This window comes from Dendropsophus ebraccatus, chromosome 15 (assembly GCF_027789765.1).
Source record: "Dendropsophus ebraccatus isolate aDenEbr1 chromosome 15, aDenEbr1.pat, whole genome shotgun sequence".
NCBI lineage: Eukaryota > Metazoa > Chordata > Amphibia > Anura > Hylidae > Dendropsophus > Dendropsophus ebraccatus.
In genome coordinates, this window is record NC_091468.1 from 60,057,180 (window position 1) to 60,072,913 (window position 15,734).

The 15,734-nt window shown below is 44.8% G+C and overlaps 1 protein-coding gene across 1 annotated transcript in view; it reads right to left on the reverse strand.

The window, feature by feature from the left end:
• The window catches only part of KIF6 (kinesin family member 6), a 99,621-nt gene that overhangs the window by 53,459 nt on the left and 30,428 nt on the right, over positions 1–15,734 (reverse strand). The window contains exons 7-13 of the mRNA XM_069954335.1: positions 10,717–10,923; positions 8,025–8,168; positions 6,702–6,788; positions 6,465–6,568; positions 4,333–4,438; positions 4,099–4,240; positions 2,966–3,133 (exon numbers count right to left, since the gene is read on the reverse strand). Coding sequence (XP_069810436.1) covers positions 2,966–3,133; positions 4,099–4,240; positions 4,333–4,438; positions 6,465–6,568; positions 6,702–6,788; positions 8,025–8,168; positions 10,717–10,923 — 958 coding nt within the window. The remainder of the gene's footprint in view (positions 1–2,965; positions 3,134–4,098; positions 4,241–4,332; positions 4,439–6,464; positions 6,569–6,701; positions 6,789–8,024; positions 8,169–10,716; positions 10,924–15,734) is intronic.

Below are 15,734 nucleotides of genomic sequence, written 5' to 3' on the forward strand. Positions count from 1 at the left end.
CCCCGTTCCCTGACTGTGCACGCCTGCGGGGTTGGTGGCCACTGACTGGCACGGTGTGGACTTAGTGTAGGGACCCATGTGTATCAGATACCGGCACGAGGTACATGGGGCAGTATGGCTTGATCAATTCATACACAAAATTCTGATGTGTTTTTTATTTAGCCTAGCGGCACTAGTATCAGCCATAGGTGTGAGGTGCAGCACTCTGTTTCTTCCCTGCACCGCATAACTACTATCATACTGCTCCTATATACAAGAATATAACTACTATAATACTGCTCCTATGTACAAGAATATAACTACTATCATACTGCTTCTATATACAAGAATATAACTACTATAATACAGCTCCTATATACAGGAATATAACTGCTATAATACTGCTCCTATATACAAGAGAATAACTACTATAATACTGCTCCTATATACAGGAATATAACTACTATAATACTGCTTCTGTATACAAGAATATAACTACTATAATACTGCTCCTATATGCAAGAATATAACTACTATAATACTGCTCCTATATACAAGAATATAACTACTATAATACTGCTCCTATATACAAGAATATAACTACTATAATACTGCTCCTATATACAAGAATATAACTACTATAATACTGCTCCTATATACAAGAATATAACTACCATAATACTGCTTTCTATATACAAGAATATAACTACTATAATACTGCTCCTATATACAGGAATATAACTACTATAATACTGCTCCTATATACAAGAGAATAACTACTATAATACTGCTCCTATATACAGGAATATAACTACTATAATACTGCTCCTGTATACAAGAATATAACTACTATAATACTGCTCCTATATGCAAGAATATAACTACTATAATACTGCTCCCTATAAACAAGAGTATAACTACTATAATACTGCTCCTATATACAAGAATATAACTACTATAATACTGCTCCCTATATACAAGAGTATAACTACTATAATACTGCTCCTATGTACAAGAATATAACTACTATAATACTGCTCCTATATACAAGAATATAACTACTATAATACTGCTCCTATATAGAAGAATATAACTACTATAATACTGCTCCTATATACAAGAATATAACTACTATAATACTGCTCCTATATACAGGAATATAACTACTATAGTACTGCTCCTATATACAAGAATATAACTACTATAATGCGGTTCAGGGAAGAAAAAGAGTGCTGCACATCACACCTATGGCTGATACTAGTGCCCCTAGGCTAAATAAAAAACACATCAGAATTTTGTGTATGAATTGATCAAGCCACACTGCCCCATGTACCATCGTGCAGGTATCTGATACACATGGGTCCCTACACTAGGTCCACACCGTGCCAGTCAGTGGCTACCAACCCCGCAGGCGCTCACAGCCAGGGAACGGGGGCCATGGGACGGCCCTGCGACCCCAATGCCACAGGACCAGACCCAAAAACACCACACCAGAACCCGGCCAGCACCGTCGGCGGAGAAGGTCGCCCCCAAACAGCACAAGTCTGGATGAGGTATTGCGCTAACCATAGCTGCTGCAGACAGAATGGGAAAAGACAGGAGGGATTAAAACCATGAGCACTCAGGTGTCTCCTGCTAATTGCGGTCATGTGGGTCTCACCAGGAGGAGTGCAAAACACGGAGAAAAGAGAGAAACAAAATGCAGTTCAGGGAAGAAAAAGAGTGCTGCACCTCACACCTATGGCTGATACTAGTGCCCCTAGGCTAAATAAAAAACACATCAGAATTTTGTGTATGAATTGATCAAGCCACACTGCCCCATGTACCTCGTGCAGGTATCTGATACACATGGGTCCCTACACTAGGTCCACCGTGCCAGTCAGTGGCTACCAACCTTAGATGGGATGTGCAGCCGTTCCATTCTCTCCAGTTCGTATAACTACTATAATACTGCCCTCTGTGCACAAGAATATAACTACTATAATACTGCTCCTATATACAGGAATATAACTACTATAATACGAACTGGAGAGAGTGGAACGGCTGCACATCCCATCTATGGCTGATACTAATGCCGCTAGGCCTATATTAAAAATCAACACCAGCGTGTCTGTATATGAATTGATCAAGCCATATTGCCCCGTTTACCACCGCGCAGGTCCTCTGGTCCACACGGGTCCCTACGCTAACTCCACACCGTGTCGGTCAGCGACCGCCAACCCCGATAAGCGTGCACGTGCAGGGAAGGGAGGCCATGGAACGGCCCTGCAACCCTAATGTCACAGGACCAGACCCAAAAAGCCCCACCAAAACCCAGCCAGCACCACCGGCGGGGAAGGCACAAGCATGGATATGGTATTACACTTACCATTGCTGCTCTCACAGAATGGGGAAGACATAAGGTCCGGACATGTGAGCACAGGCATATCCTGCTAATTTTGGTCATGTGGGTCTTAAAAAGGAGTGCGAGCTGTTCAGAGAGGGAGAACTGTGAAACACGAACTGGAGAGAACGGAACGGCTGCACATCCCATCTATGGCTGATACTAATGCTGCTGGCCTATATTAAAAATCAACACCAGAGTGTCTGAATATTGCCCCGTGTACCACCGCGCAGGTCCTCTGGTCCACACGAGTCCCTACGCTAACTCCACACCGATTTTTAATATAGGCCAAGCGGCATTAGTATCAGCCATAGATGGGATGTGCAGCCGTTCCATTTTCTCCAGTTCGTATAACTACTATAATACTGCCTCCTATATACAAGAATATAACTACTATAATACTGCCTCCTATATACAAGAATATAACTACTATAATACTGCCTCCTATATACAAGAATATAACTACTATAATACTGCTCCTATATACAAGAATATAACTACTATAATACTGCCTCCTATATACAAGAATATAACTACTATAATACTGCTCCTTGATTTTATATCTTTTTGCATATTTTCTATATCTAAAAGTATGTCATGCACCTATCTTCCTTTGGAAGGCGCTGGTCCGGGTGTCTGGAGTTGCTGGAGACTGTGGACCCCTCTTTGTATATCCTGTGTGGGGTCGGGGCGGGGTGCTGGACACTGTTCTCTCCTGCACAGCATCCTGGTTCCTCCTCTTCTCCTTCTTCAGCATACTCACCAGGATATCTGATCACTAATAGGAAGAGAACTATCTGTATAATAATGGGGCAGACACAGGTAACAAACCATATCAAGACCATAAATTACAGGATTTAATTATCTCTATTTTTAATGCCAGGCATGAAAGGCAATCTGGAGATCAAAAACTTGGTGGCGCCCACATGCTTGGCCACTCCTCCATATTGTATCGTTACTGTCAGACAAACCCTCTAAATCCCAGCACTCCTGCTGCAGACCTCTCTGGCCTGCCACTTCTCTGGCACACACATAGAGCTACCATTTCTATATATAACCTGAGATATTGAGGTTTCCAAGAATTAGAAGCAGAGCAGATTCCACACGACTTCTTGTGTTTGCTGATGGTTAATGGGGCGATGTTACATAGGTGACGCTCTTAGTCACAACTCCATTATTAACCATAACCAGCTGCTAAGGAGAGATAAGCCCAGGAGCTTGTTGAGGACGCACGGCAAGATGGAAGGTTCCTGTGGTAAGAGGGTTGTACTGATATATACAGAATGAGTCGATCGGGATCCCCTGCCCAGGTTCTGTCAGTATCACAGAGTTTTTCAATAGCGGTGACATGTACAGTGTCCTCATGAAAGCAGCTCCATGTGGGGCCCCCTACTGGTCATAGCGGTTGTTACATATCACTCTATCACACTTATCTAAAGGATAAATAGTAAGTGGTTAGGTATCCCCATTTATACTTAAGACACCCTCCTCTTTTCAGCTGTTCATTGGGCAGAAGCTGGACAGGGGTTGGACATACCCTCTAATGCTATGGTGTGCCCCTTACAGTGATGTCCACAGTGCCCCCACCATAGTGCCAGCTAGAGGCAAGGTGTTAACAACTTTATATAGTGTGAGCTACAGTATCTCAATGACATGACTGGACACAGTACACCATAGCACCATCAACCCATAGCAGCTAAGACCCTGGCACTGTGGGCTCCAAGGAGTAAGGATACTGATTTCATTGTCTCTTTGTTGCAGGAGATCTCGAAGCTTCTTAACCTCCTCTGGATGGGTAGAGGACGGTGTGGGTCTTTCGGTGGATATTTCTGGAGAGATGGCTCGGCCGTCTGATGACTTCTTTTCATGGAGAACTTTCTGCTGAAACAGAATAATCTATGAGAATTGAACAAGTAAATGGAAACCTTTGGCTTCACCCTCTGCAAATCTGTATGCTCATACAGCGTTACCTTAAAGAACCCAAAACAATACTGGATCTTCCGCATGTCAGCCCCCACATCCAGGAGACTCTCAGGGTCCTGGTCATCTAGAAAATTGTGGAGCTGCTCCTCCAGCCTGGAAGATAAAAAAAGAAATGGAGATATTTTAAACGACAGTCAACTTCAGCAGAGGTCATGGCTGGCGCATTCTGACTGGTGTGAATACCACCAATGAGGGTCAGGCATGGAGCCTGCATGGAAGTAGACAAGATGGCACAGAGCAAGTCCTGGAACTCACCAATCATATCCCAGAGCGTGCCGTGCACATCACAAAGCGTGCCGAGCGTGACCCAGAGAACGAACAGCACATCCCAAAGTATGTTGAGCATGACCTACAGCATGAAGAGCACATCCCAAAGTATGCTAAGAACGACCCAGAGCACATCCCAAAGTATGCTGAGCATGCCCCACAGCATGAAGAGCACATCCCAAAGCATGCTGAGCATGAACCAGAGAATGAAGCGCACATCCCAAAGCATGCTGAGAAAGTCCCAGAGTATGCTAAACACATACCACGATGTGTTGGGCAAGTACAAGAGCACAAACCAAGCAAGTCTAAGAGTGCACAGAGAGCACATCAGCACATCCCCACTCAGGTCCCAAAGCATGTCCCCACTCAGGTCCCAAAGTATGTACCAGAGTGTGCCGAGCATTTTCTGAGGTGCATCAAGCACATACCCACCAAGTACACTGACCATGCCTCAGAGTTCATTAAGGACATCCCAGATCACGTCAACATGTATCAATGCACGCAGAGCACAAAGCACTAAACCCCCCGGCTAAAAATGCAAGCCCCATGTGAAGACTGTTTAACACCATCTTCTATGCTGAGAACTGATCTCCTGAAGATACAGGCCAAAAGCCTGGGGCTGCACTACTGAGACAATCTGATGATGATGATGATGACGACATTTCCTTGGGGGTCACCCATTTCAATTGAATGAACGCATTGAAAAAAAAAATCTGAATGTCTGTTACTTCTGGAGAAAATCATAACGTCTACATAAGTGACGCATGAAGAGATCCCAAAGCCAAAGTTATTAACACCTGTTACTACATCTAATCCTGATCTCGGAAGATGGACGCAGTGTGGAGGACGGGTTCACATATTTGCTGGGGTGTGAACTTGGAGGTGATGAGACCTCTTTGATGGATTGCCGCCCTCAGATCATGTGGAGATTTTGGACAAGAATTGCTCTTTCTAACCTAAAAACTGGAGACTAAAGGAGGCCAAGAAAAGGAATGAAATCTGTATCTGCAAACTAAGGATTTAGGAGGAGAAATTGACATCCCTTATCTTATACGGATCCTAAGCTGGGGTCTGTACACATAAACTGTCCAGTATAGCGCAAAAAAAACAAAAACAAAAACAAAATAGAGTAGTTTGGAAGACTCTGCTATTCCAGTACAGTGAAAAAAAATTATGTTAAAGTGTCACTGTCATTATAACTTTCTAAATCAACAGTAGATGTCATATAAAGCAAGTTTGCAATTTACATTCTTTTTCTTTTTTAGTTATTATGGAAAACACGGCACTTCCTGTTTTCTGACTCAAAAAAACAGGAAACAGTCAGAAAACAGGAAGTCCTGTGTATCCCAGGCCATATGAGCACTTACAGAGAGAAGGCAGTCATGTGATTGATGGACACATTGAGCTGTGAATCTTTGTAAAGGCTGGAATTCCTGTGTTTAGTCTGCCTTCAGGAGACTGGACCTGGATTTCTGATAAGTTCAGCTTTGTGTTACAGCATGATAACAACAAAAATAATGAATGTATATTGCAAACTTGCTTCATTTCACATCTACTGTTGAATTAGAAAGTTATAACGACAGCAACACTTTAAATGTATTTTCTTAAAGCAGTTGCCCTTTGGTGTTGGAGGCTACATCACAGGCATACATAAGAGGTGTTATAAGCTGTTCCATAGCTTTTCTACTTGAGCTTAGATAAAGCAGTTCATTAGAAAGTATCACACATGACAGACTTAGATACAGTTACTTAGCAGCAAACGGTACCTGGAGATGTCAGGACTATTTCCATGAGGCTGGTCATATAGAATACTGAAGCTCATTCGGCTTAGACAGCACATTTAGTGTGTTACCTCTGAAGCTCATCGGAGGTCAGGTCCGTCGTCCTCTGCTCTCCAGTTATCAGGGCGATCTCATCTTTCAGCACTTGAATCTCTTTTTTGAGACGCAAAATCATCTGAGAAACATAAAGATACAATTTGCGACATGATGTGTATCTAAAAACATTGGCACTCATAGGATCGTGTGAAAGCCCACAGAAGCACAGAGTTTTTAGGAGAGAAGTCAGCAGACTTGTGAGATAGTCTTACCAGCTGTGGGTCAATCTCCTCGTTGAGCACGGCTTCGTTCTTGATAAGAGCGACTCTCTGTGCAAAGCGGCAGGTCGAGATGGATTCCTGTAATACAGATACTAATTTTAGGCACATGAAGATTGTAACCCATGAGATTTACGGGATCCTATTACAACGTCTTGTCCCATACTGAATGTATTAATAGCATTTCTTTTATGGGTTAAACAACAAGTCCCATTGTGCCCTCCCATCCGGGACATTTCAGTAGGTGATGGACAATGTGCGGGTGATCGCTAGATCGTCCGGCCCATAGCATACAGCAGCAGTCTTGCTGACGCCGCTTCTATTCCACGGAAGGACGGCAGCAGATCGTTGCTGTATGATTTGCTTGTCTTTTAACATGTTTGAAAGACAAACAACGCAACGATCAACCGACATGAACGATGTCGGCTGATCGTTGCCTTCTATTCCACGGGACGATTATTGGCCGCAACAGTCGAATACGGCCAATAATCATTCCGTGGAATAGGACCTTATTATCTTAATTAAAGGGGTTCTCTGCTTTGGACAATCCCTCTTTGACTATAAGCTATTCTCAAAGAATCCCCTGCCTGGACCTCTGAAGATCAACTGTAATCTGTCAAGAAAGATAGCATTTCATAGAGGCCATTCACGTCAATGGGTGTGTAATGTAGGACACAATAAGTCCTCCAGAGCAAGAGACATGGCTAAGAGCCTCGGAAAGCTGGGTGACAACCTGTATACCCCTAAAAGGCAGCTGTATCAGCTTACCTAGAAAAAGAAATAAGCGAGAATAAAGTGAAACCTCTTTAACCACTTAGGCCCTATTCTCATGTCCGCAGTGCAGCCAGCAACAGTGGACTGCACTACGAATGTGCATAAGTAGTGCTTCATGCTTCACAGACCACTAAATAGAAGATAGCGATCCATGCCAGAAATTCAAGTCCGCACAAGGACCTTTTTTTTGGTGACAGGGATCAGAGCCCCGTACACAGATACGGACCAGTGAACCGGGCCATTTACCCTATTGGCCCTATGTTCTGTCCAGAACCATAGACGTGCCAGTAGGGCCAAAGAAGGCAAATGACTTATATCTACTCACTTTTTAGTGGGAGCTTCTAGATCTGCAATCCAGCCCTGACCATAATCTATTAGCAAACAAGCATTAAAATGGGGCCAAAAAAAACAAAGAGCGGCCGCAGATCAATCACTGAGACACTAAAGAGCTCTCTACCGATCCATAAACAGAATTATTCCGATGGAGAATAATTATGGTGTCAGGATGTGGAGACAGAGGCCAAGGGGTGGACATATACATACATCAATGTTCTTCTTGTCTAAGGAGAGAGTGGCAATCATGGTCGTCATACAGTTCCCTCCCAGACTGTCCCGAAGCACAGAGGTCATCATGGAGTTTCTGTATGGTATGTGAGAGCGATTCTTTTCAGCCAGAGCAATAATAACCTAAAAAAGGGACAAGAGTTATACACCTCTTATACTAAGAAATTCACCCTGTACATAAATTACATTACTTATCCTGTATTATATCCCAGAGCTGCACTCACTATACTGCTGGTGGAGTCTCTGTGTACATACATTATATGGCCATGTTCACAGAACGTATGTGTTGTATAATAACGGCCGTTGTTGCAAATTAATACAACACATACTTTGTGTGAACATGGCCATATAATGTATGTACACAGAGACTCCACCAGCAGAATAGTGAGTGCAGCTCTGGGATATAATACAGGATGTAACTCAGGATCAGTACAGGATAAGTAATGTAATGTATGTACACAGTGACCCCACCAGCAGAATAGTGAGGGCAGCTCTGGAGTATAATACAGGATATAACTCAGGATCAGTACAGGATAAGTAATGTAATGTATGTACACAGTGACCCCACCAGCAGAATAGTGAGGGCAGCTCTGGAGTACAGTATAATACAGGATGTAACTCAGGATCAGTACAGGATAAGTAATGTAATGTATGTACACAGTGACTCCACCAGCAGTATAGTAAGTGCAGCTCTGGAGTATAATACAGGATCAGTAATGTAATTTATGTACAGGGTGAGTATGTGTTGTATAAATCTGCAACAACGGCCGTTATTATGCAACACATACGTTGTATGTGAATGAATAGAATCCTGGCCGGAGACTATACACATAGTATACGGTCCGGCCAGGATTCCATCCGGCCGCAGGAAAAACTGACATCTCAGAAAACCTGTCAGTTCACACATTGGAGCTCCAGCCATACGCTCCATTGTGTGGGGCGGCAACGCATGTTGGGACGCATGTGCACAGGGATGCAGTACCGGCCAGTATGATCTTCTCTAACGCCCGGTGTCTTACGCCATGTAAACATAGCCTATTACTTGTCCTGTACTGATTCTGAGTTACATCCTGCATTATACTCCAGAGCTGCACTCACTATTCTGCTGGTGGGGTCACTGTGTACATAAGTTACATTACTTATCCTGTACTGATCCTGAGTTACATCCTGTATTATACTCCAGAGCTGCACTCACTATTCTGCTGGTGGGGTCACTGTGTACATACATTACATTACTGATCCTGTACTGATCCTGAGTTACATCCTGCATTATACTCCAGAGCTGCACTCACTATTCTGCTGGTGGGGTCACTGTGTACATAAGTTACATTACTTATCCTGTACTGATCCTGAGTTACATCCTGTATTATACTCCAGAGCTGCACTCAGTATTCTGCTGGTGGGGTCACGGTGTACATACGTTACTGATCCTGAGTTACATCAGCCATATTGATTGTGAACCAGAAATCCCAGACCCTCAAGCAGTAGATCTGGAAGATGAGATTAATATGATGGCCTGAGTAGAATTATATGGGGTCAGCTCAGGATTTAAAGGGGTATTCCAGTTTCAGCATGGTTTATTTATTGTATAATGTAAGTTGTACAACCCCGAAACATGAAGGAGCAGAGTAAACAATGCGGCCGCGCTCCGGATCATCATCTGCTCTTTATCTAAACCGTGTGTTACCACCAGAGTCCACCCACTGGTTCCGCTCACAGACGCTCTGCTATTCCCCGGCCCGGATTCGGGACTTGTGGGTGTTCCATGGTTACAAACAATAAAGGCTTTTAATCTATGATGAGACCTGAGCCAATAAAGAAGGACACTCTGACCAAACATGGCCACAGGTCACAAAGGGCTGCCAGGGTACTATTATACTTGGAAGGTTCTAGAGCATTTGGTGCTGTTCTTCATTTGCACTCATTGTACATGTTAGGGTCCATTGGTTTAGATAGAACAATTTGTGACTGTATTCAGCCTTTTATCCAGTTTTGGATCCAAAAAGTAGTGATAACCGGGTCATGTCCAGACTGGACCATTACTTTCTAACCTTTTTATAAAGGAAACATAAGCTGGTCTTTGTAGCACTTTCTCTGTAGCCGCAAATTACTAAATTACTAAAAGTCTTTAAAGTGGGACCTGGAAAAAGTGAGTAGAGGGGGATACAAAGGGCAGATAAAGGTCAGCGACGATACATGTACTGTTATGCATGCTGAATGGATCACTATTCAGCGAGTCTGCAATGGGTATAGGTGTAATCAATGACACAGTAAATGACAGCACTCAATGCTAGTCTGCTCAATTAAAGGTCAGGACTATACTGTGTGGTGTTAGGAAAGGCATGGCTTCTCGAGAACAAAATGGCGTCAAGAGAACAGTATAGTATATACAGAGTGCAGTGTAGCTTTGTTCTACAAAATCATATCAGAAAGCTACAGGCAATACAAAGGATGGCAACAAAATTACCACAAGGTACCGAAGATCTCACTTGTCAGAACAGTTTGTTTCCCCATCTTCATAACTGAAGAGGGAAGCATGATCATAGAGCACCCCTAGTGGTAAGGTAGAGTATGGCTCTCAGTGGTATACTGCAATGTGCTGCCTGAGAGGCCTCAGTTACTAAAGGGGTATCCGCTGGGTTTGGGGCAGGGTGTTGTGTTGGGGGCTCACCTGCTCCAGGTAGTGAAGGGACAGATTGATGTACTTGGCTTCAGTCAGCAGTTGTCCCCCGACTCCGGTCTTAGCCACCCGCTCGGATCCAGCCAGGTCTACAAGGTGCAGCTTAGAGTGGCGGACAGTGGCCGAGCCGGGCTCCTTGCTGGAGATGTGTATGGTGAAGATGCAGTGGGAACGGGTGGAGGCCTGGTTCATCGGAGTCTAAAAAGACAGAAACAAATAAAAGGTGCATAGTACCAAGTACCAAGCTGTATAGTAAGGAGTAATAAAAGGCCTGATGTATCATTAGGCTATGTTCACACACAGTATTTGTTACTCCAGTTCTGACACCCAAATCTGTGTGAGCATAACCTTCCTACAATAGCTGATCTAGGTGTAATGTGAGCATAACCTTCCTACAATAGCTGATCTAGGTGTAATGTGAGCATAACCTTACTACAATAGCTGATCTAGGTGTAATGTGAGCATAACCTTACTACAATATCTTATTTAGGTGTAATGTGAGCATAAACTTACAGAGATCTCCACTTTCACTTACTGTATAATAAGGTTCTACTGCTCTTCGCGCCGCCATCATTTTCAGGATCTCTGCTTGATGTCAGTGAATTAAAACAGTTTCAATGACATCCAGATGCTAACAATCCCCATCACCTAGCACTATACACAGCTGAGGGTTTGTTTCTATTCTATGCAGCCTAGACAGTAGTCAGGAGCTCCATACATCCATAGCAGAAGTCTCTATCCAGCCCTGAGTTTGTTACAATGTATCTGTGCAGGTAGAACATATCAGCCTGGTCAGATCAGATACCATTTTACAAATGTGTTCACACAATGGATTTTCCTGACGGATACACAAGACATCCTCTGCATTGCTTCGCAAATTGGTAATGAAGAAACACTGTGAACTCCGGACTGATACATTGTAACAAACCACCAGGACAGGAGGGATCTGTGCTGCGGATGTGAAGAGCAGACACTGGATTGTTGGAGACAATGGTTTTTAGAATATGGATGTAAACTAAAATGTTTTTATTCACTGACAGCAAGCAGAGATCTGGAGATTGCGATAAGACATTGTAGGAGCGTCTCATTATATAAAGAGGGCCCTGTAACTACACAGACAGGAGATGACGGCGGCAGCGGACAGTAAAGATTTATAGGCGGCGGTCGGTGCTCGGTAAACATTATGGCAGTAAAGCGGAATGTGGTAAATATTTATAGACAGAAGGGGCTTCTTCATAAACATTTACACTCAGCAAGGGGAGGGGGGACGTCAGGCTTCATGGAGACGCTCCAGGCCCCTGCTATAACATGCAGCGGTAGCCGGCGGCTGCAATAACACGGGAAGTTCACTCACCCTACGTTATAACAACCAGGCCACAAACATTATAAATCACTGGCCAATAAAGGGGAGGCTGCGCCCCCAGCTGACATCATCCGCCATACAAACTCCTCTCTACTGATCAACTAGATGGCGGAAAAAAGATGTACAACTAAGGGTTAACCGGATGAAGCAGCACAGAGGATTTCAGGAGAGGCATGGGATGTGACCCCACTCATATGATGAGATTAGTGAGGACGCCGCTGAATGGAATGGAGGATTTCAGGAGAGGAGTGGAAATAAGGGAGGAAGGGGGCTGAAAGTGAGAGAGGCAATGTGCAAAGGGGGACATAAAGATTTGGGAGGTCACAGACAGATTTAGATTGTGAAAAGGAGTCTTCTCGCAGCACAGAGGATTTCAGTCATGAAAAGTGACAATCACATTGGTTATGAGAGGGCCAGTTCACACTGAGCATGATCGTCGGAATTCCGTGGCGGAATTCCGCGGCCACGCTCAGTGTCCTGCTTTGAGTGAATGGGAAAGCGCTCGCTCGTCCACTTCCTCTCCGCTCAAAGAATGAACATGTTAGTTCTTTGAGCAGAGAGCGGCGGCAGCAGACAAGCGCGCGCCCTCTCCATTCACTTACAGCAGCACACTGAACACGACGGGTTTCCGCCGTGGAAATCTCCGCCGCAGAATTTTGACGATCTTGCGGAGTGTGAACTGGCCCTTAGTAAAAATCGCTCCGAGTAAAGGAGCCTAATTTTAGTGAGGTTGGGGCCCAATGTGACAGGGCCAATGTCATGATGTCAGGAAGCTAACAGAGATCAGTGGGAGATCACACACTGGAGATTTAGATCCTGCAGCACAGAGGATTTCAGAAGAGCAGTGTGTGCTGATCTCGTGCAGACCAGCAATCTTAGTGACAATGTTAGTAAGGACAGAACCTGCATGTGTAAGGTCATAAACTGAGATTTAGATCCTGGAAGGTGCAGGGTAATCTGGCAGCAGCACAGAGGATTTCAGGAGAAGAGTGTTCTGATCTTGTGCAGGCCAGTGATCTGTCATCTCCCGCAATACTGATGAGGAAAGAGATGCATAAAATAAGTGTCATGATGGCAGAAGGGATAAGGCAACAAGTAGACATGTTTTAGTTGTGAAAAGAGAAGGGCCTTCCAGCAGCACAGAGGATTTCAGAAGAATGATCTTGTGCAGGCCAATGACATGTCCACTCCTGTTATCTTAGTAAGGACAGGGATGCACTGATGGGGCAGTATCATGAAATAGAGAAGAAAGCACTGGTTAATGGGAGATCACAGACTAAGATTTATATTCTGGAAAGTGCAAGGTGCAGCAGCACACAGGCTTTGAGGACAGGATTGTGTGGACTTGGTGCAAGCCAGTGATCTGTCAAGACAAGTGGTGATGTAAGGACAGAAAATGGAGACAGGGGGAGACCGCAAACTTAGACCTGGATCCTAGAAGGTGCATGGTCCTCTAGCAGCACAGAGGATTTTAGGAGCCAAGTGTTCTAATGGGTTAACTAAGTCTTGTTGCTGGGTGACTAGATAAGAACGTGGCATCCCCAGTGCTCCCGCACCGCTGCACCTGTCTTGACTACATCCCATGATCCAGCCATGCTGAGCTCCGCCAGAGGAATGCGCGGGAAAGGCAAGATGTGTTTGATTATGGGATAAGTTGAGGAGATGATGGAGCGCGATAAGGTTTCCTGAGGAGATATTGGCCTAGGACACCTCTGAGGCCCAACTCGCTCCTCGTACATGGGAAGGCCTCACATTTGGTAGACATTAGAGTGGACTGCTGCGATGGACGCCTCCTGTCCCGTAACACTGAGTAATGAGGAGTGTGAGAGGAGGCTTCCCCCGCTGCCAGGGGAATTCCATCCTGGAGCAGATGAGTCTCCTTCACGTATCATGCCCCATTCTGAGTCTCTCAAATAGGAAAAAGACGATGCAGTTATAAGGCAGCCGTGGTGGCGGCCGCATATGTTCGTTGTTAAGAAGCAGAAAGGCTTCAAGGATAACCACTTCAAATAGTGACGATCAGCCGGCAAAAGAGCTGACAATGGCGCAACACGAGAGAAGACTCTGATCTCTTATGAGCATGTGTTCACCATACATTGTCCTAGACCGAACAGCTGAGAAACATCCTGCTGTATCTAGCGCAATGACATCATCAGCCGTCGATCACATGGTAATAACAGGTATGGGGTGCACAGACCAGCACAAAGGTCTGTACATGTCCGCACAGCTGTCACGTATACACACAGAACTTACTTTTAACCAGCGTTATGTAATCTGGCACAATGTGGAAATCCAAAATCCCATAGAGACTGGTGAGCTGAATGCAATGTATAGCATAGAACTGGTCAGCAGTAACATCCGAGGATATGGGGGTCTGGGAAGACATTGTCCCCATTATTATTCCCAGGACTTCAGGATGAATAACATTCCCCACTGTAACATTCAGCCTCACAAACATTCAGACATGAGTAGAGATGTGCTGACGGATCCTCCAGGAAAACTCCGCTGTTAGGCAATATCCATATAATGTGTACTATGTTGCAATTGGAATTATTTGTACCATTCATGCTATGTCTGATCCTGAAATACATCAAGAACATCATACGTGGATCTTGTGATGATTCAGCAGTAATATCCACTTGCACTCTGTGCCATGAATTCTCCTTGGCTCCAAACCTCTACATGTGAACGGGGTTCAGCACACCTCATCCCAATACGTAACGTGCAGCGTGTGAATTCAGCCTCGGTTCATCCACCTCTGGGTCTCCAGCATGGGAAGGTCAATCCACCTCTCACTTTTACACCAAGCCTTCCAAAACTCACACATGTTACTGATCAGGGGACGCGGCTTTTATGGGAAACGTCTCTGCTCCTAGTAGGGTTGGGCCATAAAGCATAATTGTTCATGCGGAGAAACGATCCCGGTGAGTGTGATGGAAAAAAGTTAAATGATCAGTATTCCGGATGATTGACGGCAGCAGGGGATACAGGTCTGATAGTGCTGCCCTCTGTCTGTACAAATCAGCAGTAGATCACAGGACCAGGAAAATGGATAGTCTTTACTAATCTCTCTAACCTCTCTCTGTGGCATACAGCTGTAATTTAGAGTCCGTGAACAGTATCAGACCTGCTAGTCAATGGTCCAAAGCGCAAAACCGTGGATGCCATGGTCTGTGCATTTACCCGAAGCCCGGACTGTGAAAGGCTATGCATTTACACTGACCATATTGCAGTGCAGAGGAGCATGGGTCTGTAATTCTGGGCAGCCCACAGATAAAGGCCCTATTCCAAAAAACAATTATAGGCCATTACGGACGATAATCGTCCGGTGGAATAGAAGGCAACGTTCATGTCGGCTGATCGTTGCAGTCGTTTGTCTTTCAAACATGTTGAAAAACAAACGACTGTGATAGCAGCAATCTGCTGCCGTCGTTCCATGGAATAGGAGCGGTGGCAGCAGACCGCCACTATCCTCTATGGTCTGCCCGGAAGATCTAGCGATTACCCGGGCAGCCCCCCCGTAACTCCCTGCGGCACGTCCTGCACTCACCCGCTCACTGCCGCCGTGTGTTATAGCGGTGGCGGCGAGCGGGGAACAAGGAGCCAACGAGTGCTGATTGCGCTCGTTTGCTCCTTACTGTTGGCC